The sequence below is a fragment of the Acipenser ruthenus genome, chromosome 5, assembly GCF_902713425.1.
Source record: "Acipenser ruthenus chromosome 5, fAciRut3.2 maternal haplotype, whole genome shotgun sequence".
Lineage (NCBI taxonomy): Eukaryota > Metazoa > Chordata > Actinopteri > Acipenseriformes > Acipenseridae > Acipenser > Acipenser ruthenus.
The window spans coordinates 54678507-54705941 of NC_081193.1; the positions used below are offsets into that span (position 1 = coordinate 54678507).

At 39.9% G+C, this 27435-nt stretch overlaps 1 protein-coding gene and 1 long non-coding RNA gene across 2 annotated transcripts in view; one reads left to right on the forward strand and one right to left on the reverse strand.

Annotated features, from left to right (window-relative positions):
- The first annotated feature begins 930 nt into the window (after positions 1-930).
- LOC131737147 (uncharacterized) lies at positions 931-9283 on the forward strand. Its single transcript, XR_009328720.1, has 3 exons — positions 931-1803; positions 6815-6987; positions 7936-9283. It is a non-coding gene; the product is annotated as an uncharacterized LOC131737147 (long non-coding RNA).
- A 13716-nt stretch (positions 9284-22999) lies between these two features.
- dnajc27 (DnaJ (Hsp40) homolog, subfamily C, member 27) overlaps positions 23000-27435 on the reverse strand; it is a 61192-nt gene continuing 56756 nt past the window's right edge. Inside the window, exon 7 of the mRNA XM_034003554.2 lies at positions 23000-23513. Coding sequence (XP_033859445.1) covers positions 23381-23513 — 133 coding nt within the window. The 3' untranslated portion in view covers positions 23000-23380. The remainder of the gene's footprint in view (positions 23514-27435) is intronic.

The window sequence follows — 27435 nt, forward strand, 5'->3', positions numbered from 1 at the left end:
TCACACTGTTACCAAGAGCTGAGCTGTATGTAAACCTACCTAAAGAGTCCCCTCTGATCCTGCCATTCATGATATATAGGCCTAGGCCTTGACAGAGATTCAATCATTGTCTCCCATTTTTATTTACCACACTGTCATGCAGGGCCGTGTTAAGCCAATGGGCTACATGGGCTGAAGCCCGGGGCCCCGCCTCCTAGGGGGGCCCCCGTCGTCCCTGTAAAGCAGTGGTCCTCAAAGTGGTGCCCGCTGGCAAATTCTGTGCTGCTCGCTTATGCTGTGCTTGTACGTACTCGACATATTTTTTTCTTTCCTGAAGTACCTCTGCGATACGATCATCCAACTGAATATCTGCATTTTCTCTGCGGTAGCCCAACCATAAATTAGCTGGGTGGGACATTAACTCTGTCTGTTTCAGTTGCAGGTACTGACAGTAAGTTTAACCAATAGGAGAATCAAATATCTGCCAAGTTTACGCAGTTGTCCAATCATAATTAAGCAGAGGCCGTTCACGGTATTCTGCATGAAAATTGAAGGCGAGTGAGTAGCCAATGGGAAAGTGAAAGATCCGACAGCTGTCCAATCATTCGTGAGCAGAGGCGGGCTGTTAATATGCCGGGTAAACACTGAATTTCGCCGACTGTTATTGAGAAAAATAATACATTTCAGTATTTAGAATTGAATTTTCTCTCTATATATATTTTTAATTTCACCAGACAAGAGAAACACCGTAGTAGATTTAGTTACAAATCCACTTTCTCTGAATAATTGTACTGGGAGATGAGCGATCTTTAAAAAAGAGTAGTGTTGACAGATTTGACAAATTGACACAAAGCGAGACGCTATCGTCTTATTTTAGTTTATTCATGGTTATCTATGTAAACATGTTATTTAAAAATATTTGCATTGCGTATATATGAATTATTTGAAAAATAAGCGCAGCACACACAATTACTGCCTGAGACTTGGCCTTATCAGCGTAAACAAAGAATAACTCCCACTAAAACTCTATATATAACGTTATACTATAAGAACCTATGCAATAGTCAGCGTGCCCGCAAACAGCCAAGTAAGATCAATTTATGCCCGTGCCCAAATTACTTTGAGGACCACTGCTGTAAAGTCAAACTGATAACGGTTGGCAAATAAAAAAGCACGTACTAAACTAAACAATTTGCCTATTTTTTAAAACATTTTGTGTCCTTTTGGCATGCCGTAGTTATTTGACGAAATAAAAAAAATCTTATGCTAACTCAAATAAGAAAAGCTGAATAGCGGTGCGAAAAAAAGAAAAATCACTAAACTCAAACTAGCTAAATCCGAGGAGGTTATAAATAGTACCCCAAAACTCACTAAACTCTTTAAAAGTCAGTGTCAGAAGAATGAAAAGTTAGGAAGAGAGCCACATGAGTCAGAGGAGCAAGCAGAGAGCAGCGAGTCGGTTAGCGCTGAGTGCACAGCCACTACAGCAGAGGAGAAAAACGAGAGCCAGCCATTGAACTGCCAATTTAAGGCGAGAGAAACTGACAAAACAGATAATGCTATTGCTAGCTCTGATACGGCATGTTGGGGTCCGATAACTGAGGAGGTGAGGTCGCACTAGGTGAGCAAGTGTCCCCTTATTTGCCAGTAAGACAGTACTTTTTCCGCCTCAGAGAGAATTTAATGAATTACTGAATTTAATGACTCAATCATTTAACTCTCATGTTCACTGAACATGACCTGCTTCGCCAACTGGACTTCACGGACATTAGTAAGGAATTATTTTTTAAGTTTTAAGGCAAGAAAGCATAAGATCTAGCAATGGTAAGTCAAATGTGTCTTTATACTTTGCAATGTTAAGGAGGCTTGAGAGTAGCGCCGACTACACTATGTTTTTGTCTAATGTCATATCATGCTGCGCTGCCTGAAACATGGTCCCACCGACTACAACTAGCGTTGATTTAATTCGAAACGATGCAGTCGGTAATGAGAGCTAGTGGTAGTACTGACTACCATACTATTTTGCATGCCATAGCTACTGTGATGTGAGTGGTAACGCTGTCCACTGTCTATTCGAATGACATTATTGTGTTGGTATTGTATGAGTTTGTGCTTGGGGGGGGGGGGGGGGGGGGTTCTCCAAGGGGGCCCCTGAAATGTCAGTAGCCCTGGGCCCCCAAATACCTTAATACGGGCCTGCTGTCATGGCTATTCCTGTTTGTAGTCATGTGCATGTGGAATAGAGGGGATTGTCCGAATATGTGGCTGTTCCCCTGTGTGTTAATGAAGTCAGGCAGAATGTCTGTTCTGGCATTAAAGTCACCGCAGAGCAGCAGACTTCCCTGGGCCTGGAAGTGGCAGATCTCTGTCTGGAGATTGTGGAAAGTGTCTTCCTTGTAATAAGGGGAGTCCGATGGGGGGATGTAGGCTGCACACAGGTAGATATCTGTTTGGCAGGTGACAATGCTATTACTCATTTTTAGCCATAGGTGGGTCTCTCCTGTTCTTATTGGCCTAATAGAGTCGGTGAGCTCCTCTCTGTACCACACAATGATCCCCCCTGAGTCTCTGCCACGCTTTACGTGTGAGTGTTTCAGGGAGGGCACTAAAATCTCCCTGTAGCCTGAGGGACAGTGAGTGGACACATCAGCATGGCACCACGTCTCATGGAGAATAATTATATCTATATTATCTATATTTCTGATGAATTCAGGGTCTGTACTCTTCAGCCCAAACACTGAAGAACACAAACCCTGAATATTCCAGGAGCTAATTTTAAGCGATCTCAAATTTATAATTTAAGCTATTTATAATTATTATCTAGAATAAAAGATAATGTCAGAAACATTGAACACAAATCAGTAACGTGTTATACACTATTAAGTGTTTTCTTATTATTTGTATTATTTTCTTATTCTTATTCTTATTATTAGTTGTACATTTCTTTTCTAATACATTTAGAGTGGGGTGTACTTAGCTCATGATTTTGAAAATTAAGTTCAGGAGCTGCCGTATCTCCCCCATCTCAGAGCTGGCTAGGGTCCCTGGTTTGGAAGCAGCTGCTGCATAGCTGTGCTGCTGCTGCTGCTGCTGCTGCTGCTGCTGCTCTGCCTGAGTGCTGTTGGAGCTGCTGCTGTTGCTGGATCCCTTTGGGCTGGACTCTGCTGGGCTGGGTCCCTCTGGGCTGGGCTCTGCTGGGCTGGGTCCCTCTGGGCTGGACTCTGCTGGGCTGGGTCCCTCTGGGCTGGGCTCTGCTCGGCAGGGTCTCTCTGGGCTGGGCTCTGCTGGGCTGGGCTCTGCTGGGCTGGTGTAGTGTGTGCTGCCGGTGTCCAGGCTGCGGATGCTGGTGTTCTTGGGGGGGTCTCCTCGTAAGCGCAGGGCTGCGCTGTCCTTGGTGTTGGTCCGGTGTGTTCCTGTTTCTGGGGTGGCTGGCGGGGTCTCGGCCCATGGCAGTGTCCTTTAGTTTTTTGGCGAAGATCCTAATGCCTTCCTGGTGGAGGTGTACATGATCGTACAGGTGCAGCATGCTCAGGGTGGGGTGGTGTGCCAAGTGGACATTAGGCAGGAGGGCACAGCCTCTGGAGATGTCACTGTTGATCCTCTGAATAGTGTGCTGGGGGACGTCCTCTGGGCAGCAGGGTGGAGATCACTATCTTCGCGCCAGGGAACACCTTTGTGGCCTTCTCTGCTACTCTCCTTATCTTCCCCCTGAGAGCCCAGGTCGTTGGTGCCAGTGTGGATGATAATGTGCTTGGGGTCTCTCAGGGTCGACTGGCACAGCAGCTGGAGCGCCCTTTCTGTAGTTGGGCACCAGAATTTTGCTACCCGGCTGCTGAGGAAGAGTCTTCGCTGGTTCAGGTACTTCCCGTTGGAGTCGATAAGAATGGCTACCTTGGAGCTGTATATTTTAGAAGCCTGTCTGCTTGAGGGAGTCTGTGTCTCTGGGGCAGTGTGTGTGATGGGGGAGGGAGGGGCAGTGTGTGTGATGGGAGAGTGGGGGGTAGTGTGTGCGGTGGGGGGGAGTGTCTCGGTATCTGGGTGTGCTGGGGGAGTGGACTGTGTGTTTGGATCAATGTGTGTGTGGGATGATGTGGTGTGTGGATGGGTGTCGGTGTCAGTCAGACAGGCGCCTCTTGCTGGAGCTCCTGTGTTCTTGGATTGGCTGTGTCGTTGCTGTTCCGGGTGGGGGGGGGGGAGGTGTGACTCTGAGTATCTGCTCTCTCAGGCTCTGTATGCTCCTCTCTTTGCGCTGCAGCTCCTCTCAGCTTGGCCAGCTCGTTTCTCAGGGCCTCGTTGTCCTGCCGTAGCTCTCCCATCTCAGCTCCCAGCTCCCTGATGGAAGCCCTGGCCTCGTTCCTCACCTGCCTCACCTCGTCTCTTATCTGCTGCACAAGGTCGTTCTCTGTCAGCGTGGTCAGGGTGAGCTCCTTGAATTCTGCAAACCCCACCTCCAGCAGTGGGAGGCATTCCTTCAAGTGCTGCACCGTGCTGGGCAGTCTGGAGGTGAGCAGGGGGGTGCTGGGGGCTACAGTGGGGGAGCTGTAGGGGGCTGTGTCTGCAGTGGGGGAGCTGCAGGGGGCTGTGTCTGCAGTGGGGAGGGCTGCAGGGGGCTGTGTCTGCAGTGTGGGGGCTGAAGGGGCTGTGTCTGCAGTGTGGGGGCTGGAGGGGGCTGTGTCTGCAGTGTGGGGGCTGCAGGGGGCTGTGTCTGCAGTGGGGGGGCTGTCTGCAGTGGGGGGCTGCAGGGGGTTGTGTCTGCAGTGTGGGGGCTGCAGGGGGCTGTGTCTGCAGTGGGGGAGCTGCAGGGGGCTGTGTCTGAAGTGGGGGAGCTGTAGGGGGCTGTGTCTGCAGTGTGGGGGCTGCAGGGGGCTGTGTCTGCAGTGTGGGGAGCTGGCTGCTGTTCTGGGTCAAGTACCTCTGGGTTTTTTTTCTCCTCAGCCAGTTCTTTTAGAGCCTGGAAATCTTTCTCAAATAGTTCTAGGCTCTCCTCATAGTGCCATTATAATACACATTGATGCTGAGCCTTGTGCTGTCAGGGTCAGTTTAATCTCCTATACGCAGTTGCCTTCCTTTGCAAATCCCTCCCAGCTTGATATTACTATGTGCTGTGCAGAGGGCTGTGTGTCAGGCAGTGGGGTGCTCTGTATAGAACAGCAGGTTGTTTTTGGTCCTCTTGCCACCAGCCAGGCTGCAGTCTGCTATCAGTGTCTCTGGGGACTCCTTCATTAGCTTGTTCTTATACAGCTTCTTTTCCTTTGCACTGGTGACCTCATCAGGGTATCTGATTACTCAGCAAGTCTGGCCCCTCCCATTCTGCAGAGCTAAATTGATTTATCCATTCCGACCAACTGTCAAATACTAACTAGTTAAATAATCAGTAGCTGATCAGTCACGCATCCTCACGAGGTTCTTAAAATACAAAACAATAACAAATACGCTGTGCTTCACCGTAGTATAAACATAAATCATAATATAAAATAAATAATAAACAAAGGGGCGGGACACTCCGCCACACCCCTGTATGTGCCTTAAGATCTGGGAACCAAAGATTCCTGGTTGTTCCAAAGACGAGGCTGCGAACAATGGGAGATCGGGCGTTCGCCAGTTATGCGCCTCATCTTTGGAACGTGCTTCTCCTCGCTCTAAGGGAAGCTCCGTTCCCAGATATTTTTAAATCTTTTAAAAACACATCTTTTTACTATGGCTTTTTAAACTGCTTTTAGTTCTGTATGTGTTTTTATTTGTTTTATATTTTTATTATTGTAATATTAGAACATAAGAACATAAGAAAGTTTACAAACGAGAGGAGGCCATTCAGCCCATCTTGCTTTTTGTAACGAGGTGACCAGAACTGAACACAGTATTCTAGGTGAGGTCTTATTAATGCATTGTAAAGTTTTAACATTACTTCCCTTGATTTAAATTCCATACTTCTCACAATATATCCAAGCATCTTCTTGGCCTTTTTTATAGCTTCCCCACATTGTCTAGATGAAGACATTTCTGAGTCAACATAAACTCCGAGGTCTTTTTAATAGATTCCTTCTTCAATTTCAGTATCTCCCATATGATATTTATAATGCACTTTTTTATTGCCTGCGTGCAATACTTTTCTTTATTAAATGTCATTTGCCATGTGCCTGCCCAGTTCTGAATGCTATCTAGATCATTTGGAATGACCTTTGCTGCTGCAACAGTGTTTGCCACTCCTCCTATTTTTGTGTCGTCTGCAAATTTAACAAGTTTGCTTACTATACCAGAATCTAAATCATTAATGTAGATTAGGAATAGCAGAGACCTAATATTAATCCCTGTGGTACTCCATTGGTTACCTCGCTCCATTTTGAGGCTTCTCCTCTGATCAGTACTTTCTGTTTTCTACATGTTAACCACTCCCTAATCCATGTGCATGCATTTCCTTGAATCCCTACTGCGTTCAGTTTGAGAATTAATCTTTTATGCGGGACTGTCAAAATTCTTGTAGTGCTGTTTTATTGCTGTTTTATTGTTATTTATGTAAAGTGCTTTGTGATCCCTGAATGGCGCTATATAATAATAATAATTTTATTATTAATTGCATTTTATTATTATTTATTTAGGCCTGGACCAAATCAAAATTTTGGCCACCTGCTAATCGCACTTTACAACACTGTATTTAATAGCGTTTGATTTTTATGAGTAGAGGAAATAAGATACTTACAAAAAAAAGAGAACGCTATTAAATAGTGTTGTAAAGTGCAATTAGCGGGTTGCCAAAGTTTTGATTTGGTCTGGGCCTTAGTCTCCAAATTGTCTAACTTGATTGTTGATTACAATACTGTTTACATTTCAATTTTAGATTCAGTTTGCAGGCAGTACAGAAGAACTTGTTACAGCGATGGAAAAGCATTCTGTCATCCTTCATCTGGCAGGCTGTTTGAGGGTAGTCAGAAATCTTGAAGACAAGGAACAAATCCTGCAGAACTACCTGAAATGGTACATTATCACACGGAATGCACATGCTATCAACGGGTAGGTCTTGAAACACTGAAATGACACCAGCAAATGTGATTTCTTCATTTTACAGTCAATACTTGTACCAGATGTCTTAAAGTGCTAAATTAACTTTAAGTTGCACATCAGAACACATTCGGAAGTTACAGAAAGTGCTTTTGCTGTTAATTTTGAAATCTCTGCCATTTAATCTTAAAATTGAAGTAATACTTCAAATATGCTTCTATTTACAACTTATAGCATTTTCGTGACTGTTTAAAAGATAATGCTGAACTTTTTTCAGATCCCTTTTCAAGGTTATGATAAGTGTTACATTTTGAACTACAATACTTTATTCATTAGTAATATTTTTTTATTTTTTGCTAATAGATTTAAGGAAGGTTTACAAACACTAAATGTTCTTGAGGCCATGGTGTAGCACCCTCATGTTATTGGATACTGGGCTGACTACTTAGTAGATGTTGAAGGTTAGAATTATAGTGATAAATAGTGAGACATTGGCTTAGTTTCCATATGTGGTTTCCATGGGTAATTCACACCCATTTTTACATGGAAACCCAGAAAACCGCTCAACCTGTACACATCGCTAATTTGTATATTAAGCACCCCTTTTCTCCCCTTTTGCGTGATGTTGGGTGCAAAGACACTTCCCCAGGGACGAGTAGTGATGCAATGGAAACTCGAAATGGATAAGGAATTTTTTTTTATTTGGCTAAATGTTTTGAGTTAATTCAAACCGCACATGGAAACTCAACCATTGTCATTTGTCTTCTGCTTAAAAATTAAAGTGCAGTTCAAACTAAATTGGTGAATATAAATATTGGCAAGTTAGCTTTTATTACATGAATTATGTTACAATTAATAGAACAAAGTAATAGAACCTATTGTTTTGGCAATAACTATTTTAGAAAGATTAAGATAAAGGTTTGACCTACTTGCCTAATGTTGTTGTTTGTTTTTTTTTAGATCAATCAAGAACACCTAAAGCTTCCCTGTGTGCTGTACTGCAATTCTGTACAGGCGTTTCCTCCATTCCACCAGCAGGGTTTCACCCAAAGGCTTCAGTGGACTTTCTTCATGATGAGTCACCATTCCCCATTGCCAGCACATGTGCAAATACAATTAAACTACCAATCACTGACAGCTATGATACTTTCAAAGAGAACATGGACTTTGGCATTCTTAACTCACCAGGATTCAGTAGACCTTAGAACAGTGGTTCTCAAACCTTGGCCTGGACAACCAGTGTTTGTTTTTTGTTCCATAGCCTGGGAAGCTTATTGTTATTGTTATTGTTAGTATTATTATTCTGAGGCCATAAGTCACAAGGTTCAGCAGCCATATTGGATCTTGTGAAATGTTTTGTCAATTAGTCCAAAGTCTTGTCAAAAACAGCTAATGGTGGATAGCTGACACTGGCTGCAGAGAGTGCTGTTTTAGAAAATGGAGAACCATAGCCTTAAAATTCTTTCTCTACTTTTTTATTATTATTATTTTTAGGCATTATTTTTAGGTGCAGGATAATGTAAGACATTTTATTTCACAAGAAAAACCCAAACCATAATAGAAGTGAAAAATGTACCTTAACTTGGATAACAACTTTTATCTGTAAAAAATATTCCACAGTATGTAAAATGTGTTTCATGTTACACAAGACTCAGTCGTGTTTATGAATAGTTGACCATAAGTCTAGACTAAGGTTTTGTATAATAGACTCAGAGACATTAATGTAAGTTGCGATTTGGTATGTCCCTCTAACAAAACTCCTTCAGGCTTTCAAAACCATTAATCAAGAAGCATCGTTACAAGTTTTGATCCAAGTTATCAATAAATAGTGTTTTGTATTTGCTGTAGATTGAGTTATTGATTACATTTCATCCTCAGTCTGAGACACAGACTTCAGAGATAAAACTTTTCTTTTGAATTTTATTACTTCACCTCAAATTCCAAAATACATCATAAATCAGATAGGGGGAAATAGCACAAAACCTGATGTGTATAATGCAGAGTATATAGAATACCCTCCAAAACAAAAAATGTATGTTTGACATTGCATTGCCTAAACTTTGACATTGATTGATTACTTTTCTAAAGAGTTTTACAGTTAACATGTAATGGGTGTACCTTTACTCTTGTCTCTCAGAAAACATGTTTGTGTGTGTGTGTGTGTGTTACATGTTCCCATATGTTGCTACAACTGTTTAAGGTGTGTGTATTATTATTTTTACATCCCGAACACTTATGTATTTATTTATTTATTTAACACCATTATATTGCATTTTACAGTGCTCAGTTTCCAAGATGGCTTTCCAAATTTACCCTTCAACTTCAACTTTTAACTTCAGAACTACATTTCTCATAATCCTCCTGTTTATGTATCTATGATGGGGGTGTTGGGAAGTGGAGCTCTGAAGGGTACATTTTCTGAAGGGTAAACTGCTACAAATATTCAGTCAGTATTCTGTGGCATTTCAAGGGCATGTTCTCTGGCTTGAATATTAAAGTGCATTTCCAGGTCTTCATCCCCACACTGATTTACAGTTCCGTGTAATGGTGATAATTGCTGAAGTCAGCCCAGATCCACATGACAGTCACACTCTTGAAATCCAAACCTGTGAGGGGACTGTGACAGGCTGGCTCGCAGTGGTGAGGTTAATGACGTCACGGACCAGGAAGTAACTGAAACCAAACAATGGATGGGCGGGTGAAGCTGAATGCTATGGCACTCAGCGTTTTTAATAAATAAATAAACCAAAACAAAAGATTTAAACACAACAACAAAACAGAAAACAAAAAGGCGCGATGGCCAAACAAACAGAAACAAGTATATTTTTTTAAATATAGCAATTGTTTTGTTGTATTCTACGCGCTCTCTCTCCGCTCTCCCGTACTCTCTACACTCAACCTCCGCAGCACGGGCAGCGGCCGGTTCTTATACTCTGGCCGAAGGGTTAACTAGTTGTTAATTATCTTATTACCCCTCGGCCAGAGTCTGCACGCGTTTGGTAAGGATACATGACTGTCAGCTAGTTAAATAATTCAGTAGCTGATCAGTCATGCATCCTCACAGGGTTTTTAAATATAATAATAAAAGACGCTGCGCTTTTAACTGCGCCGCAAACAAAAATACAAATAATAATACATAGGGGCGGGACACTCCGCCACAGGGACAAATAAGACTAAGTGAATTATTTATATCCCTAATGTTTTTGCTCAATGGCATCAATTTTCTGAAGAAACGGTAATAAGTTCAAACTGTTAAAGAACCAAAAGACAATATTGTTAAGTTATTTTTCCACTCGTACAGTATTTAAGTTAAATCGTACTGTAAATTAACTTGCTTCCTTTTTCCCCCCAGTTTAAGTACTGTGTTGATAACGAAATATGGAAAATCCAATGAATTAATATTGGCATTGTCAAATTGGTAAAAGTGAAAGAATTTAAAAGAGAAAACCTGCTTTACTTCTTTTTTTATATATAAAAATGCACAGGTCTTAGTGGTTATTGAAACTCAAAAGTGCATAACAGAAATTCATAATTTACATTTTCTACATAAGGCAGGCTATCCTTTTTGCCTTCCTTTTTTTCAAAGGAGAGCTGGCTTTATTTTTCCATAAAAGCATCTTATACTTTACAGCAGATAAAATGTAAACAATATCACGAAAGAGCATACGTATGTAATGTTTTTAAATTGACACAAATGCAGCTTGTGGGGTTTGTATTTAGCTGCATGCATTAATAAAAATAAATACTGTGTAGGCGACAGGATTCTGTTAAAGAAGAGCATTAATTTAATGAAGAGCATTAATTTAATAAGGTTTAATAATACATTAATTTCATTATTTTTTACCGTCCATATTACGGATTTGGAAGTCTATAGAGTTCATCTGGTATTCCTTCTGGGGATTGAGAGCCGCAAGGGTCTAATCCGATGAAGATTCCACAGGACTGAACATTCATCCGAGTCCTGCAATTCAATGATTCTACAGCACTGAGCCTATTCCTTAGGTGCTGCAATCCTACATGTTTCCTGGCAACTTAATTGTCAGTGGTTAAAGATCTCGATACAGCTGTAATTAAGTCAATATTGCATTAAACTACCTTATTGTTAACTAAACAGCTATTATGTTACTACAACAAATAAAAAGAATAACAAATGCATGATTTTATAAAGTGCACCTACCTTCCTTTTCTAAATGTTGCCCACCAACTTTCAATATGTTGGTTTAACTGTGATGAACCATACAAGTGGCTTGAAGCTCCAGAATACTCATCACCTTGATTTCGCAGTGTGCACTGCATAGCAGCCATTATGCCATTTTCATTCCCACAGTCTGTTTTATTCTCTTGGGAAGGCCCTCCATAGACCGCACACATTCTACATAGGTGTGAGCAACAATTTGTGGATTACTGTTAGTTGGACCGCACTTTAACCACATTATGCGTTGGAAAATCCATCAATGCACCCACTGATGGCAAATCCAAATGGCTTCAATTTATCATAGCCATCGACATGCCAGGTAAAATTTGGTCATGGCTGGTGCTCCATCCGTAGTTATGGACACAAGTTTGTAAATGGGTAACTGAGTGCTATTAATAAAGTCCTTGAATGCCCAGAAAATGTCCTCCCCTCGAGTTTTTCCTTTCAATTATATGATTTTGAGCAGTTCCTCTTTGGCAGTCATATCTTCAAACACCATTCTAATGAAAATGCACAACTGAGATGTGTCGATCACGTCTGTCGACTCGTCAAATTGAAGTGAAAAGAACACACAGTCATTTACGTCTTTTTTAAGATGCTCCCCCAAATCCTCATCCATCATTTCACAGCGCCGTGTACTGGTATTTCTGGATAGCTGAACATCCTTAATAGCAGAAATGATTTCTGATTTATTTTTGAAATCATCAAACAATGATTCTGCTGCCTCTAAAAAGGCCTCTTTTACCATTTCTCCATCCTGGAACGGTTTCTTGTGCTTTGCTAGTATGCGACTCACCCAGAATGATGCAATCGTGGCTGCCTTTGATTTTGAGCTGGGCCTTGTAAAGATCGATTGTTGGGCAGCTAGTTGAGACTTCAATTCTTTCACTTTTCTCTTTCGTAGTTCACTTTTAGCTGGAAAGTCGCATTCATATTTCTTGTGAACAGTTTTGAAATGCCTCTCGACATTTCCCTTCTTAGCAAGAGCTACACTTGAATGGCAGATCAGACACACACATTTTGAATTTGTTGTGGTGAAAAAATAATCTTCCTCCCACTCACTGTGAAGTGGTAGGTTTTCGGTTCCTTGCTGCTTGGTCCAGCACTCATATTAAAAACTTAACTACAATTTTATAGAAAAAAAAAAACTTAGTAAAAAAACAACAACCAAGAAGAAAAAATATTCTGTTACAGGTCTCCTGCTTCGCAAGCGTGGAACGTAAACGTACGAACAGCAGACGGTTGCTATGGTAGCGACAGTTTGGAAAAAAAAACAATGTAGCAACTACAGTGCCATGGGTTGGTCAAATTTTATGTCAATCAAGCTGTTTTTTTTATATTTTGGCTGTGCAGTAATATTCGAGCAAGAAGCAATCATTAGTGTAAGCAAAGCATACGGTGCTTCAGAACTGTAGACCTCATTATTTTTAAGGAGACTTGATGGTCAATCTGTGAATTGCCAAAATATATATTTTTAGTGCATAAGTTTTGAAAACTTTTATGCGGTCTACTAGAAACAGGTTTGGGATCGACCGGTCGACCGCGATCGACGTCCTGGGCACCAATGTTTTAAGGCATACCACATTGCTGTGTAGCCAAATAATTGTCCAGGCCCCCTCAGCTCATTCCTGACAGTCAAAACTATCTCTCTTTCAGAAGCATAATGATTGTTTCTGCTCAGACCCAAATCTTTTAGCTTTGTTTTTAAAGAACGAATTCTGAGGATTATATTGTGGTATTGGGAGAGGAAATGTAAAATAACATTATATGAATGACCTTATTGGAAATAATGTCCAATGAGAGACAGAAGATCAATGGAAGATACACCTGTGTTACTCTGTTGGTGCCCTTCAGCTACATTCCAAGAAAGGCGATATCCTCACCACAAAATTCACATGTTTGATAGGTGTCAGACTGCAGTATTTGGCCACAGAATGGACAATACATGTCCAACAATACCTGCACAGACAGAGAAACAGAAATAATTAAATATAATTCAAACAGCCTTGCATAAGAAGCAACAGGAAAAAACAAAAAAAAAAATCTAAACAAATATCAAACAAAAATGACTTGTTTTTAAACTTGTACCTTCATAGATATAAAAACATTAAATTAATAAGCACTAAAAAGGCAATATTTGATCATTTTGGAAATGACTTCATTTCAGAACCCTTCGAAATATATGGAAATAACATTAAATTACGTGGATATAATAAACTAAGCGTTCTTAATATTCATCCCCGATAGAAAATTTGGTTCAAATTCAAATTTTTCTGCATTATGGTGTCATAATTGGTCCAATTAAGTAATTTAGGGCAAAGTTGGAACAAAAAGCCAGGAGGGAAATTGGCACTTCAGGACCGGAACTGCCCACCCCTGGTATATAGATATCCCCTCCCCATCTCAGCACCCCCAGTCTAAAATTCATCCCTACATACATACCATGAAAAGGCGAAACCCACCACCGCCCCCAAACCCATATGCCACAAGACAGATAGATCATTTTATTGAGCCTAAACTTTGTGCTAAAAACAGACCTACAGATAAAGAAAACATTTTACTTTACCACTTAGTTAAGAGTATGATTTAGATAATAAGATTGCCAGGATAAAGCTCTGCAAAGAAATGCATCAGTATAACAGAACATAAAGTAAATTCATAAACTTTGAGAGTGAACTTACCGCATCAAACCGAAGCACTACAGGACACGTCCTTCTCCGCCAAGACATCCAATTTCCGACCCAACATTTCACTCACTTCCGTCAGTTTTTTTTCTTACACTTCCGGCAGACTTTTTCTAAATGATGTTGCTGCTGTTTTGTCAGGAAGTCTTTTTCTGAATGCTGCTGACGTTTTTCAAATGTTGCCACCCCTTTCACTTGTTAATAATGCGCTTGACTGTTGCCCTTCTCAGCTTCCGTACACTCCTTTCTCGGGCAGGCTGAAAGAAACTTGGCGCTGATTCTTATGTGACAGTCGTTGATATCTCCTGGGGGCAGAGACTGACACAGATGGGGCTCTTAAAGGAGCAACTCTGATATGTACTCCAGTAATTCGGGCTTTAAGAGATACATCCCATTCGGTAATGGTTACATTTCATACTTGAAAGGGAACCATGGTTTATCATCTGGTAGTGTTTTTATATTCTAGAATGATATCATTAACTTGGGTAATTTTATATCACCATTAATTTGGGTAATTGTATTTTACCTTTTAAGGCTTTTGTAAGTATTTTCCTGACCTTGTAGATCTTTAGCTTGGCATGTGGTCCGAAATACGCCCATGTTGAAGTGACTGGCTTTTCATAACTCAGAGTACAGCTGTGGCCTCGGGACAGATAACACTTTTGTTTTTTGCTGGTCAGCAGTTTAACATCCAAGGTTTCTGGGGTGATTGATCTTTTTAAGAAATACCTTCTGGGACATGAAAGGGAGTAAATGGTGAACTGTCGATGGCTTCATTAAATCATAGATATGAATCAAGACCTGGTAAAACAAGTGAGGGGGAGCAATTGCATAGGACCATATTTAGATTTAGTAAGAATGCCATACTTCTGTTTACAGTTAACGATGAATGACCTTATGACCTTGGCCGGAAAGCAGTTGGTCCGAAACTTGCCTGAACAGGATTTTTTGTAAAAAAAACAAAAAAAACAAAAACAAAAAAAACAGAGGAGGTCACGTTTTGTTTAAAGCATTGAATAGTTAAAATGGGACTGTTATATTTTGACACTGTTCTTAATAGACTGGATTGAAGTGAAAATAATTGGATATATAGAATTGCAGACTTTGCTATGTCTGCAATTATATAAGTTTCCTATGAACCTTCTACCAGCCTTTATCCAATATGACTTTGTTAACTGTTAAATCACATCTGTACATGAAATAAAGCCAACTTACTGCGGAGGATGTTTTTACTGTTAAAAGGGAAGTATATTTTAAACCCAGGTTGGAATAATTAAACAGAGTAGGTGTTACAGTGCCTTGCGAAAGTATTCGGCCCCCTTGAACTTTGCGACCTTTTGCCACATTTCAGGCTTCAAATATAAAGATATGAAACTGTAATTTTTTGTGAAGAATCAACAACAAGTGGGACACAATCATGAAGTGGAACGAAATTTATTGGATATTTCAAACTTTTTTAACAAATAAAAAACTGAAAAATTGGGCGTGCAAAATTATTCAGCCCCTTTACTTTCAGTGCAGCAAACTCTCTCCAGAAGTTCAGTGAGGATCTCTGAATGATCCAATGTTGACCTAAATGACTAATGATGATAAATAGAATCCACCTGTGTGTAATCAAGTCTCCGTATAAATGCACCTGCACTGTGATAGTCTCAGAGGTCCGTTTAAAGCGCAGAGAGCATCATGAAGAACAAGGAACACACCAGGCAGGTCCGAGATACTGTTGTGGAGAAGTTTAAAGCCGGATTTGGATACAAAAAGATTTCCAAGCTTTAAACATCCCAAGGAGCACTGTGCAAGCGATAATATTGAAATGGAAGGAGTATCAGACCACTGTAAATCTACCAAGACCTGGCCGTCCCTCTAAACTTTCAGCTCATACAAGGAGAAGACTGATCAGAGATGCAGCAAGAGGCCCATGATCACTCTGGATGAACTGCAGAGATCTACAGCTGAGGTGGGAGACTCTGTCCATAGGACAACAATCAGTCGTATACTGCACAAATCTGGCCTTTATGGAAGAGTGGCAAGAAGAAAGCCATTTCTTAAAGATATCCATAAAAAGTGTCGTTTACAGTTTGCCACAAGCCACCTGGGAGACACACCAAACATGTGGAAGAAGGTGCCTCTGGTCAGATGAAACCAAAATCGAACTTTTTGGCAACAATGCAAAACGTTATGTTTGGCGTAAAAGCAACACAGCTCATCACCCTGAACACACCATCCCCACTGTCAAACATGGTGGTGGCAGCATCATGGTTTGGGCCTGCTTTTCTTCAGCAGGGACAGGGAAGATGGTTAAAATTGATGGGAAGATGGATGGAGCCAAATACAGGACCATTCTGGAAGAAAACCTGATGGAGTCTGCAAAAGACCTGAGACTGGGACGGAGATTTGTCTTCCAACAAGACAATGATCCAAAACATAAAGCAAAATCTACAATGGAATGGTTCACAAATAAACATATCCAGGTGTTAGAATGGCCAAGTCAAAGTCCAGACCTGAATCCAATCGAGAATCTGTGGAAAGAACTGAAAACTGCTGTTCACAAATGCTCTCCATCCAACCTCACTGAGCTCGAGCTGTTTTGCAAGGAGGAATGGGCAAAAATTTCAGTCTCTCGATGTGCAAAACTGATAGAGACATACCCCAAGCGACTTACAGCTGTAATCGCAGCAAAAGGTGGCGCTACAAAGTATTAACTTAAGGGGGCTGAATAATTTTGCACGCCAATTTTTCAGTTTTTTATTTGTTAAAAAAGTTTGAAATATCCAATAAATTTCGTTCCACTTCATGATTGTGTCCCACTTGTTGTTGATTCTTCACAAAAAATTACAGTTTCATATCTTTATGTTTGAAGCCTGAAATGTGGCAAAAGGTCGCAAAGTTCAAGGGGGCCGAATACTTTCGCAAGGCACTGTATATATTAAAACACATCTCTCAAAAAGTATTTTTTATATCTATAATTGTATTCACATGTATGCTGTATTCAGGAACTCCCTAGTACCAAAAGAGAATAACATCAGTTCAAAAGTTCACCTCACATATTTTGGACATGTAGGGGAGGTGGATTATGTGATGATGGCCAATTAATCTTATAGAAAGAGTTACTGGGTGTATTTGAAAATGTTATCCAATCAAAGGACATAAGCTGTCAAGGCATATTAATGTTTAAGATTTAAATGACTTCTGACGTAAAAGGCGAAGCAAAAACTATAAAAACCGAGGTAAACTCAGTCAAGTGTCACTCAGCTTGGTACTACAAGGTTTTAGAAAGCTCAGCTTGGTTCAGAAGTAAATAACATCTTGTGGCAATGTGCCCTGCCCGTGTGCATTTGTGTGTTATATGTTGCATGTAGTGTGTAAATGTTGGTGTATTGTAGTTGGTACACGGGATAAAATGTGGGTAATGAGCACGAGTGTTTAAAATGTATAATTGTATTTAGGCACAGGGATTGCACTTCACGTGCATTTAAAGTATTTAATATGTGAGCACGGGGTTGCACATACAGTGCCTTGTAAAAGTATTCAGACCCCTGACCAATTCTCTCATATTACTGAATTACAAATGGTACATTGAAATTTCGTTCTGTTTGATATTTTATTTTAAAAACACTGAAACTCAAAATCAAGTAAGGTGACATTGGTTTTATGTTGGGAAATATTTTTAAGAAAAGTAAAAAACTGAAATATCTTGCTTGCATAAGTATTCAAACCCTGTGCTGTGGAAGCTCCCAGTTTACACCGATGAAAGAAATTGCCCTAATGAGGACACAATTACCTTACCATTGGCCTCCACCTGTGAACCATTAAAGTTGCTGTCACATTTTCTGGATAAAAACCCCACTGTTGAAGGATCATTGGTCAGGCTGTGAATCTGAAGGAAAATGAAGACCAAAGAGCATTCTACAGAAGTTAGAGATAAAGTAATACAAATGCATAGATTAGGGAAAGGGTACAAAATAATATCCAAGTGTTTGGATATCCCAGTGAGCACAGTTGGATCAATAATCAGGAAGTGGAAGCTGCATCACACCACCCAGGCACTGCCAAGAAAAGGCCGTCCCTCAAAACTCAGCGCTCAAACAAGAAGGAGACTTGTGAGAGAAGCCACAGAGAGGCCAACAATCACTTTGAAGGAGGAGTTCAGTGGCTGGGAGTGGAGTAATGGTGCACCAGTCAACCATATCAAGAGCTCTGCATAACACTGGCCTGTATGGGAGGGTGGCAAGAAAGAAACCGTTACTCAAAAAGTACCATCTGAAAGCACGTCTGGAGTTTGCCAGAAAGCATGAGAGTGACCCAGCTGTGTTGTGGGAAAAGGTTTTGTGGTCAGATGAGACCAAGATAGAGCTTTTTGGCCAAAACTCAAAGCGTTATGTGTGGCGCAAACCTAACACTGCCCATGCCTCAAGACACACCATCCCTACAGTGAAGTATGGTGGTGGCATCATGCTGTGGGGATGCTTCTCATCAACAGGGACTGGGCATCTTGTTAAATTGAAGGAAGAATGGATGGAGCAAAATACAGGGAAATACTGCAAGAAAACCTGCTTCAGTCTGCTAAAGAACTGAAGCTTGGGAGTAAATTCACCTTTCAGCAGGACAATGATCCTAAGCACAAGGTCAAAGCAACATTGGAGTGGCTCAAGAACAAAAAGGTGAATGTCCTACAGTGGCCCAGTCAAAGTCCTGATCTCAATCCCATTGAGAATCTGTGGCACTATTTGAAAATTGTGTTCCACAAGCGTCACCCAACCAACCTGAACAACCTGGAGCAAATCTGCCAAGAAGAATGGGCCAAAATCACTCCGACACTGTGTGCAAAGCTGGTACATACTTACCCCAAAAGACTTAAAGCTGTTGCAGCGAAAGGTGGCTCTACCAAATATTAATGTGTGGGGGTTGAATACTTATGCAAGCAAGATATTTCAGTTTTTTATTTTTCTTAAAAATATTTCCCAACATAAAACCAATGCCACCTTACAATAATTGATTTTGAGTTTCAGTGTTTTAAAATAAAATATCAAACAGAACGAAATTTCAATGTACCATTTGTAATTCAGTAATATGAGAGAATTGGTCAGGGGTCTGAATACTTTTGCAAGGCACTGTAATTAGTTCACGTGCTGGATTCAAGTGAATAATTAATTAGTAATTGAATCCCGGCACAACAGTATATATAGATACATGTTTTACTCACTCGGGGTTGGGTGTTCGGTGAGTGGAGAACGGGTTCGGGGTTGGGTGTTCGGTGAGTGGAGAACGGGTGTGGAGAGGAGGTCAAATAAACTAAAATAATAATAAGTGTTTAGACTCACCGTGTTTGTTTGTTTGTCTGTCCGTCCACTGTTTGTTTAGTGTTAATTCCGTTTTGTTTGTCTATTTATTTGGCCTCAAGTGCTGTGTCCTGTTTTCTGCTTAAAAACCTTTTATTTGTTTCATTAAACCTACTGAGCGCAGCCATTGCGTTTTCAGTTTCAACCCCCAGTACTGTCTGTCCTGTGTGATTCTTTCTGGCCTGACGTCATCCCTGCAGCTAGCCTGTCACACATCTACACTGATGCCAGCTCAGAACACCATCAACTGAGACTTGTATGTGAGATCACTGATGTATCACCTTTGCTTTGCTTTGTTCTTGCATTTTTGATTCCTGAAAACTATTTTTGATTAACTTTACTTAAATTATTTTTAAGAAGAAAACAAACCTCTTACACTTTGATCCTCTGATTGACAACAATCTTTTCTTAAAATAAGTTTGTAATGAAACTGCTAGTGTACTGTAGTTACAGTTCAGCATTTAGTACAAGCTTTTATTGATTGTTTTAAATATAAGGGGGGGGGGGGGAGAGGCATGGCATTTGAGCAAAAAAAAGGCTCTAATAAAAATGTGCTGCAGCATTTAATACACAAATACAGACGTGCTCAAATTTGTTGGTACCCCTCCACAAAAAACGAAGAATGCACAATTTTCTCTGAAATAACTTGAAACTGATAAAAGTAATTGGCATCCACCATTGTTTATTTCCATATTTAATAGAAATCAGACTTTGCTTTTGATTTTTTATTCAACATAATATTGTAAATAAAGAAAACAAATGAAAATGGCATGGACAAAAATGATGGGACCGCTAACCTAATATTTTGTTGCACAACCTTTAGAGGCAATCACTACAATCAAATGTTTTCTGTAGCTCTCAATGAGACTTCTGCACCTGTTAACAGGTAGTTTGGCCCACTCTTCCTGAGCAAAACTGCTCCAGCTGTCTCAGGTTTGATGGGTGCCTTCTCCAGACTGCAAGTTTCAGCTCTTTCCTTAGATGTTCGATAGGATTCAGATCAGGACTCATAGAAGGCCACTTCAGAATAGTCCAATGTTTTGTTCTTATCCATTCTTGGGTGCTTTTAGCTGTGTGTTTTGGGTCATTATCCTGTTGGAGGACCCATGACCTGCGACTGAGACAGAGCTTTCTGACACTGGGCAGTACGTTTCGCTCCAGAATGCCTTGATAGTCTTGAGATTTCATTGTGCCCCTGCACAGATTCAAGGGCACCCTGTGCCAGGCGCAATAAAGCAGCCCCCAAAACATAACACCGAGCCTCCTCCATGTTTCACTGTAGGTATGGTGTTCTTTTCTTTGAAAGCTTCATTTTTTCATCTGTGAACATAAGGCTGATGTGACTTGCCAAAAAGCTCCAGTTTTGACTCATCTGTCCAAAGGACATTCTCCCCAGAAGGATTGTGGCTTGTCAATATGCATTTTAGCAAATTCCAGTCTGGCTTTTTTATGTTTTTCTTTCAAAGTGGAGTCCTCCTGGGTCTTCTTCCATGGAGCCCACTTTCCGCTCAAAAAGCGACGGATGGTGCGATCAGAAATTGACGTACCTTCACCTTGGAGTTCAGCTTGTATCTCTTTGGCAGTTATCCTTGGTTCTTTTTCTACCATTCGCACTATCCTTTCTGTTCAATCTGGGGTCGATTTCCTCTTGCGGCCGCACCCAGGGAAGTTGGCTACAGTTCCATGGACCTTAAACTTCTTAATAATATTTGCAACTGTTGTCACAGGAACATCAAGTTGCTTGGAGATGGTCTTGTAGCCTTTACCTTTACCATGCTTGTCTATTTTCTTTCTGATCTCCTCAGACAACTCTCTCCTTTGCTTTCCTCTGGTCCCATGTTCAGTGTGGTGCACACAATGGTACCAAACAGCACAGTGACTACTTTTCTCCATTTAAATAGGCTGAATGACTGATTACAAGATTGGAGGACATGTGTGATTTTAATTAAAGAAACTAATTAGTTTGAAATATCACTATAATCCAAATATTTATTATCTTTTCTAAGGGGTACCAACAAATGTGTCCAGGCCATTTTAGAATATCTTTGTAGAATAAGCAATAATTCATCTCTTTTCACAGCTTCTTTGCTTTATTCTATGACATACCAAAGGCATGCAAGTATACATGATAAAATAGCTTTTAATTTCATCACTTTTCAGGAGGAATGAAGCATTATTTCAATGAGCTGTAAGGGTACCAACAAATTTGAGCACGTCTGTATATTCAACAAAGTCTCTTTTAAAGTTTTGGGAGACCCCTGTTTCAATAAATATTATAATTCCTTATGTATATTAAATTTATGAAAACCAAACCAGGCATTTGAGTTTCTTTATGTATTGCATTTTTCACTGTACATGTATGTTGTATAGCATCAGAAGGTAGTTTCTTAATGATTTAAACAATGGCTGTATTTAGATCCACTGCTGTTTAAATAATTTGAAAATACCCTTTGCTGTTCAGGGCAATGAAGGGAAGGGAGGGCAGGAAATAAAAATAAAGATGGGAACAGGGGAATGAGAGTGTATGTGATAGACTGAAAAGCAAGTATTTCAATTCTCCATTTTTTATTATATATATAAAAAAAAACATGCAAGTCAATTTTTATACCAATACCAGTTATACACAAGGAAGTAAAAAACACACACTGCAATTCAAATCCACAAGTGAATGTTTTTATATATAAATAAATATATTAATATATCTAATTTTTTGTTAACAATGTTGTAATCCTGGGGCATGTTTGCACTCATCCTGTATTGTGGAAAGCAAACTGGTCAAGCAGTTAGACTGGCAAATGTGCCAAATGAACTGTAGGCAGGAAGGCTAGCCTAGCGTTCAGATCCAAGAACTAGAAAGTAGTGAGCCTTTAGTCTAAGGAATATCATCCAAAAAAGTTATAATTACAGTAATAATGATATCAAATACATGTTAGGTAAAATACAGGTATAATTAGACAAGCATTTTCAGCGAACAAAAATTGTAATTAAGAAATGGCCTTCCCTGTAAGAGAATTGAAATTCTCATTAAAATTAAGAATGATAAATAAACATTAAAACAGGCTATTCAGTTTTCCCTCTGTCCACATAGTGGGCTCAAATCTTTTTCCTCTGAGCTCTAACCACTACTCCACCTCAGCCTAACCTGATTAGAAACCACTTTAAGGCAAAACTATGGTATATCAGTATAATCAGCTGAAACATCTGCACAACTTGGTTTCTTTTCTCGTAGTTTTACCTTAAAGTTATGGATAAACTGCTGTTCTCCCTTATAAACATGTGCAATTCAAAGAAGCAAAAATACAGTCCATAGGTTGCAACAGTAACACAAAATGATTGTCAAATGTTGTGAGTGTGGAAATTGCTAGCCAGAACAACAGTGATGGAATACTGTACCAAGATCTCACTTCACCCCTACTCAGGCATTGGCCTGCTTAATCCAGATCGCCTGCTTCATGCAATACCACACAGGATGCCACATACCTGCCCCCTTGCCTCATCACAGTCCCTCTGCTGGAAAAAGCAAGACCTGCATTGAAGCACAAATTATGGCAATTCTGCTGGTAATAGAACACTTCGACCACGCTGACCTACAGAACCACTCAACATTTCAGTCCAAACCCAGCTCCAAATAAGAGGCTTTTGGTAGTCAAATGACAGGAGCAACTACGTTCTTGATGCTTTACAAACTACACCAGCCTCTGATTTAAGGAGGTATGGAAATGTGTGAGGAGTGGATATACTCAATATATAGTAAGATTTACCAAAAATTGTGTTTTGTGCTCAATCCCCTTCCAGCCATCTGTTTTTTTGGAACAGGGAATTAGTCAGTGTTTTTGTTCATTTGTGAAATTAATTAAACTGGGGTTGTGACTCAGATATCACACCCAATTAATTGTTCCTGTACCTCACAGATTGGGCTAGTGGTTGTTGGTTTGGGAATTCATGTTTTGACCAGAGTAAAGCGAGTGCCATATTGGACCAGGTCAGACGTTATGGGACCAGCTAGAAGTTCCAATTGAATGATTCTGAGCAGTGCAGTATGAATGACAATAAAAGAATCTGACCCTATTAGCATTGAGTTGACGATGGGATTGTAAGAGGTTCTGCAAGGAGGCAGGGGCTGGAGTTTGAAAAGAGACAAGAATGGGGTCAGTGGTTCTCCTTGGGGAAAGGAATGGGGTCAGACCCTATTTGATGTTCTTGAGCAGTGCAGTGCGGGCATTCACCACAGCTTTGAAGGCATCTTCACTCCCTGGGGCGACACACTTATCAGGGTGCAGCAGCACAGCCAGCTTCCTGTATGCCTTGTTCACTTCCTCCCTGAAAAGACAGCAGACACCACCGTTAACAGATATCATGGCTTAAAGGCACAGCTCCTGTTGGCAGCAGCATCATTTGTGCTGAATAATGGGTTTGAGTAGCTCAGTGGATGGAGTGCTCAGCTGTAACGTTAAAGTAACATTAAAGTAACCCGATGATGAGCAGTTCAACTTTAAACTCAATCAGAAAATCAAAATAAATGTATAGAAACTTATTAGTGCAGTAGACAAAGTGTTGTATCTACAGCCATGTAATGACCACAACTAGTTGAATTGTTGAAAAGACATTATTCTTAGGGTTTCTGTACAGATCATCACATGCAAAACTGCACTTAAGGGTCCATGTTAGCCACAGTTGTATCTTGTAAAACACCAGTTTTTATCTCACATCCTAGGACTGGCCTTTTTGCAAAGTGGCCCTTTTTGTAAATATAACATTTGTCCGATTCCTTTTTCTTATCCTCTGCGGGGATGCATCCCTGTGATCCAGATATAGGGGAGATATTGAGGATAGTCTTTCTCTGAATTGAGACTTCTCCATCCAATTATAATTTTGTACACAAAGCAAGACCTGTGGGACGAGCGGGCGGGTGGGGAGGGTGACTTGCTAGTTATTTTTTGTGCAGATTACAATTGTAGATAAGGAAGTGTTGACGAGTACTTTCATTTGAATCTTTAATGTTTAAAAGTCAACTACCTATTCTTATAGTAAATTATTTACTGTCCAGCCCAATCAGCCTGTCTTTTCTGTCAGAATTTGCTGATTTCTGTCTTTATTATCTGCTAAACATGATAGGATTCTTTTCCTTGGAGATTTTAATATACATGTTGACACTGAATCTGATCCAAAGACTGGGATTTTTAAGGCTTTTAGATTCTCCTTGATTATATTCAGCATGTTTGTTACAACACCTACTCACAATCATGGTCACACCTTAGATTTAGTAATTTCACAGGGTTTAGTTAATTCGTCAATCGTAACTCTTACTGTTTCTGATCATATTTGCATTCTTTTTTAAGCTATATTGCCTTATTAAAATAAGAGCGTGGAGCATACTATTCATTTGTAGAATAAATTCTTCGACCACAACAAGGTTTCCCCGAAATAGTGAAACAATCACCACTCACCACTACCCCACTCACTGTCTGCTGATGAGTTAGTTGACAGTTAACGTGGAGAAAACATACTTTAGAGAAACTATAGGTTTACACAATTAACTGGTTTAAGAATCAGTTAGTATTTGGGTTTTCAGTTAGTTAGTTAGACAATTGTGGGTTTAATATTAATTACTGGAACAGGGTGACAGATGGCAAGGATAAAGCTTTGAAGTGCAACATATGGCAATTTAAAGGGGACCCTGTGTTTCCTCAGAGATAACATTCTGGGGCTAAAAACCTTCAGCTGTGGGCTTTGATGTTACATTCACTTAAGGTGATAACAGGAAAGTGGACCCATGTGGTCAATGATATGATAGGTTGATAAAACTATACACCAGTATGTAATTGTCTTTTCTGATAGGTTAAGAGAAAGGGGTGATGTCCTAAGGTTAAGTCTATATTAAATCAAACATTGTAATGTATCTTTGGACTCTCTTCAACCTGTGCTTCGGGGAGGGGAGTCCCCAGCACCATTACTAATAATAATAATAATAAAAAATATCCTTGTTAAAGCTGTAACTAAGTTTTGGAATCACAATAATTTTCTACTCACAGACGCACAGATAAAAAAAGAACATTAACTAACATTATTAATCTCTTGTTATTTCAACTATTAATACTGCCTTTTAACAAGTACTTATGATATTATGACCCCAGTTAAAACTTCAGCTGGCTCTTCTAAGTACTACTAAATTGCACATTCACTATGATATTTGGAAAAAAAAAATCTATTAAAGTACAATGAAGCTCTGAGGACAGACATACGTTGCTATTTCTCAAATCTTAACCCTTTGCGGTCCTATGGACCTGGTCCGACATCGCAAATATTCCCTTTCCGGTCCAATGTCGGACCCTGATAGACCCGACACCACATAGATAACATGGACATAAACAAACAAGATAGCTGCTTCTGCATCCAGCGCTCAAAGAACATCACAGACATTTGCAGAGCTTTTTTTAGATGTTATAGTAATAAAATAATGACTTGGATCACATTATTGAGGAGTTTAGTGATAAAACGAGTGATCAGGAGATGATTTATCAGTATGCACTACTATGTAGAGGTATGTAAAAAATACAGCGAACAAGGGGTGGGGCGGGGCTGGAGATGCAGTAGTGAGTGTCCTGTTGATATGCAGTGCCTTTTAAACCTGTTTTACTGTTAAAAAAAATACTTTAAACAACGCATCTAAAATAAACAGCGCGTGTGAAAATAAATTGGACCTGACGCGCCTGAGAAGCGCTGAATAAATGGACCGCTAAGGGTTAAAGGTAGTATGGACCAACGCTCAAAGTCTTGTTTGGTACGTTCCAGTAATGGAGTGAAATTAGATTTAAAGAGGTAATTGTAGGAATGTGTTATTATTAGAAGGGTTGGCTGCATTCTGGACTTTAATTTTTTAAGCTTTCTCTCAAATTACTCAAATACACATTGACCTCCCCCTACTCATTGTGCTTTTTTGTGCACTGCCCATGTCCAAGCTGCAGTCAGATTCCTTGGCCTTTACAACCTTGTTGGCCAGACGCCCAATTCTGTTTAACTGGAAGAAAACTGCCCCACCCACTACACAGCATGACAGCCCTTTCTACCACCTTTGATCAACTTCAGATCCCACTCACTCCTTGAGCCAGCTCAAGGCCTGCTTTCTCAGTTTTCTTCTACTCACTTTACTTTTTATTCATCAAATGTGATTATTTCTATTTTCAATTCTGTTTTTTCTTTCTTTTTTTCCCACTTTTGCATCTTTTTTTTCTTTCTCTACCTCTTTTCAAATCGCTATGTTATCTCTATCAATTACAGTATGCATTACATCTCCTATTATTTGATAAACACTGCTGATTGCTGTATATAAATGTACTGGTATTGCCAATACAAAAGCAGTAAATAGTTTATATATATATATATATATATATATATATATATATATATATATATATATATATATATATATATATATACACACACACACACACACACTTAATAATAATAATAATCTTAATTTTATAAAGCAATGTATCTCAAAGTGCCGTACAAACACAAAAAACACAGAGAACCATATATACATACAGCATATTAAGAGTATACATAATATAAAAAGAAATTACACAATTAAAAACCAAATCATGATAAAAATGCCTGATCGTAAAAGTGTGTCTAATTGTTTTTTAAAAGCATCAGCGATCTTAGCATCCCTGATAGACTGAGGAAGGTTGGTCCAAAGTTTGGGCACATAGTGGCAAAAAGCCCATGGAGTGAAGCTTAGTTTTGGGTATTGCCAAGAAACCCGAGGATGAAGAACGTAGATTACGTACAGGTGTGTAACATGTAAGCAATTCAGCAATGTAACATGGAGCTAAACAGTTCAGAGCCTTTTAGGTTAACAACAGTACTCAAAGAAATTAAAGAAGTTATTTACAAACCAACAGTCTTGCACAGGGGTTGTACCGACAGACTGGAAAATTGCAAACGTAATACCGATCCACAAAAAGGGAGACAGAACCGAACCAGGTAACTACAGACCAATAAGCCTGACTTCTATTATATGTAAACTTATGGAAACTATAATAAGATCTAAAATGGAAAATTACCTATATGGTAACAATATCCTGGGAGACAGTCAACATGGTTTTAGGAAAGGGAGATTGTGACTAACTAAACTGCTTGATTTTTTTTGAGGATGCAACATTGACAATGGATAATTACAAAGCATACGACATGGTTTATTTAGATTTCCAGAAAGCTTTTGACAAAGTCCCCGCATAAA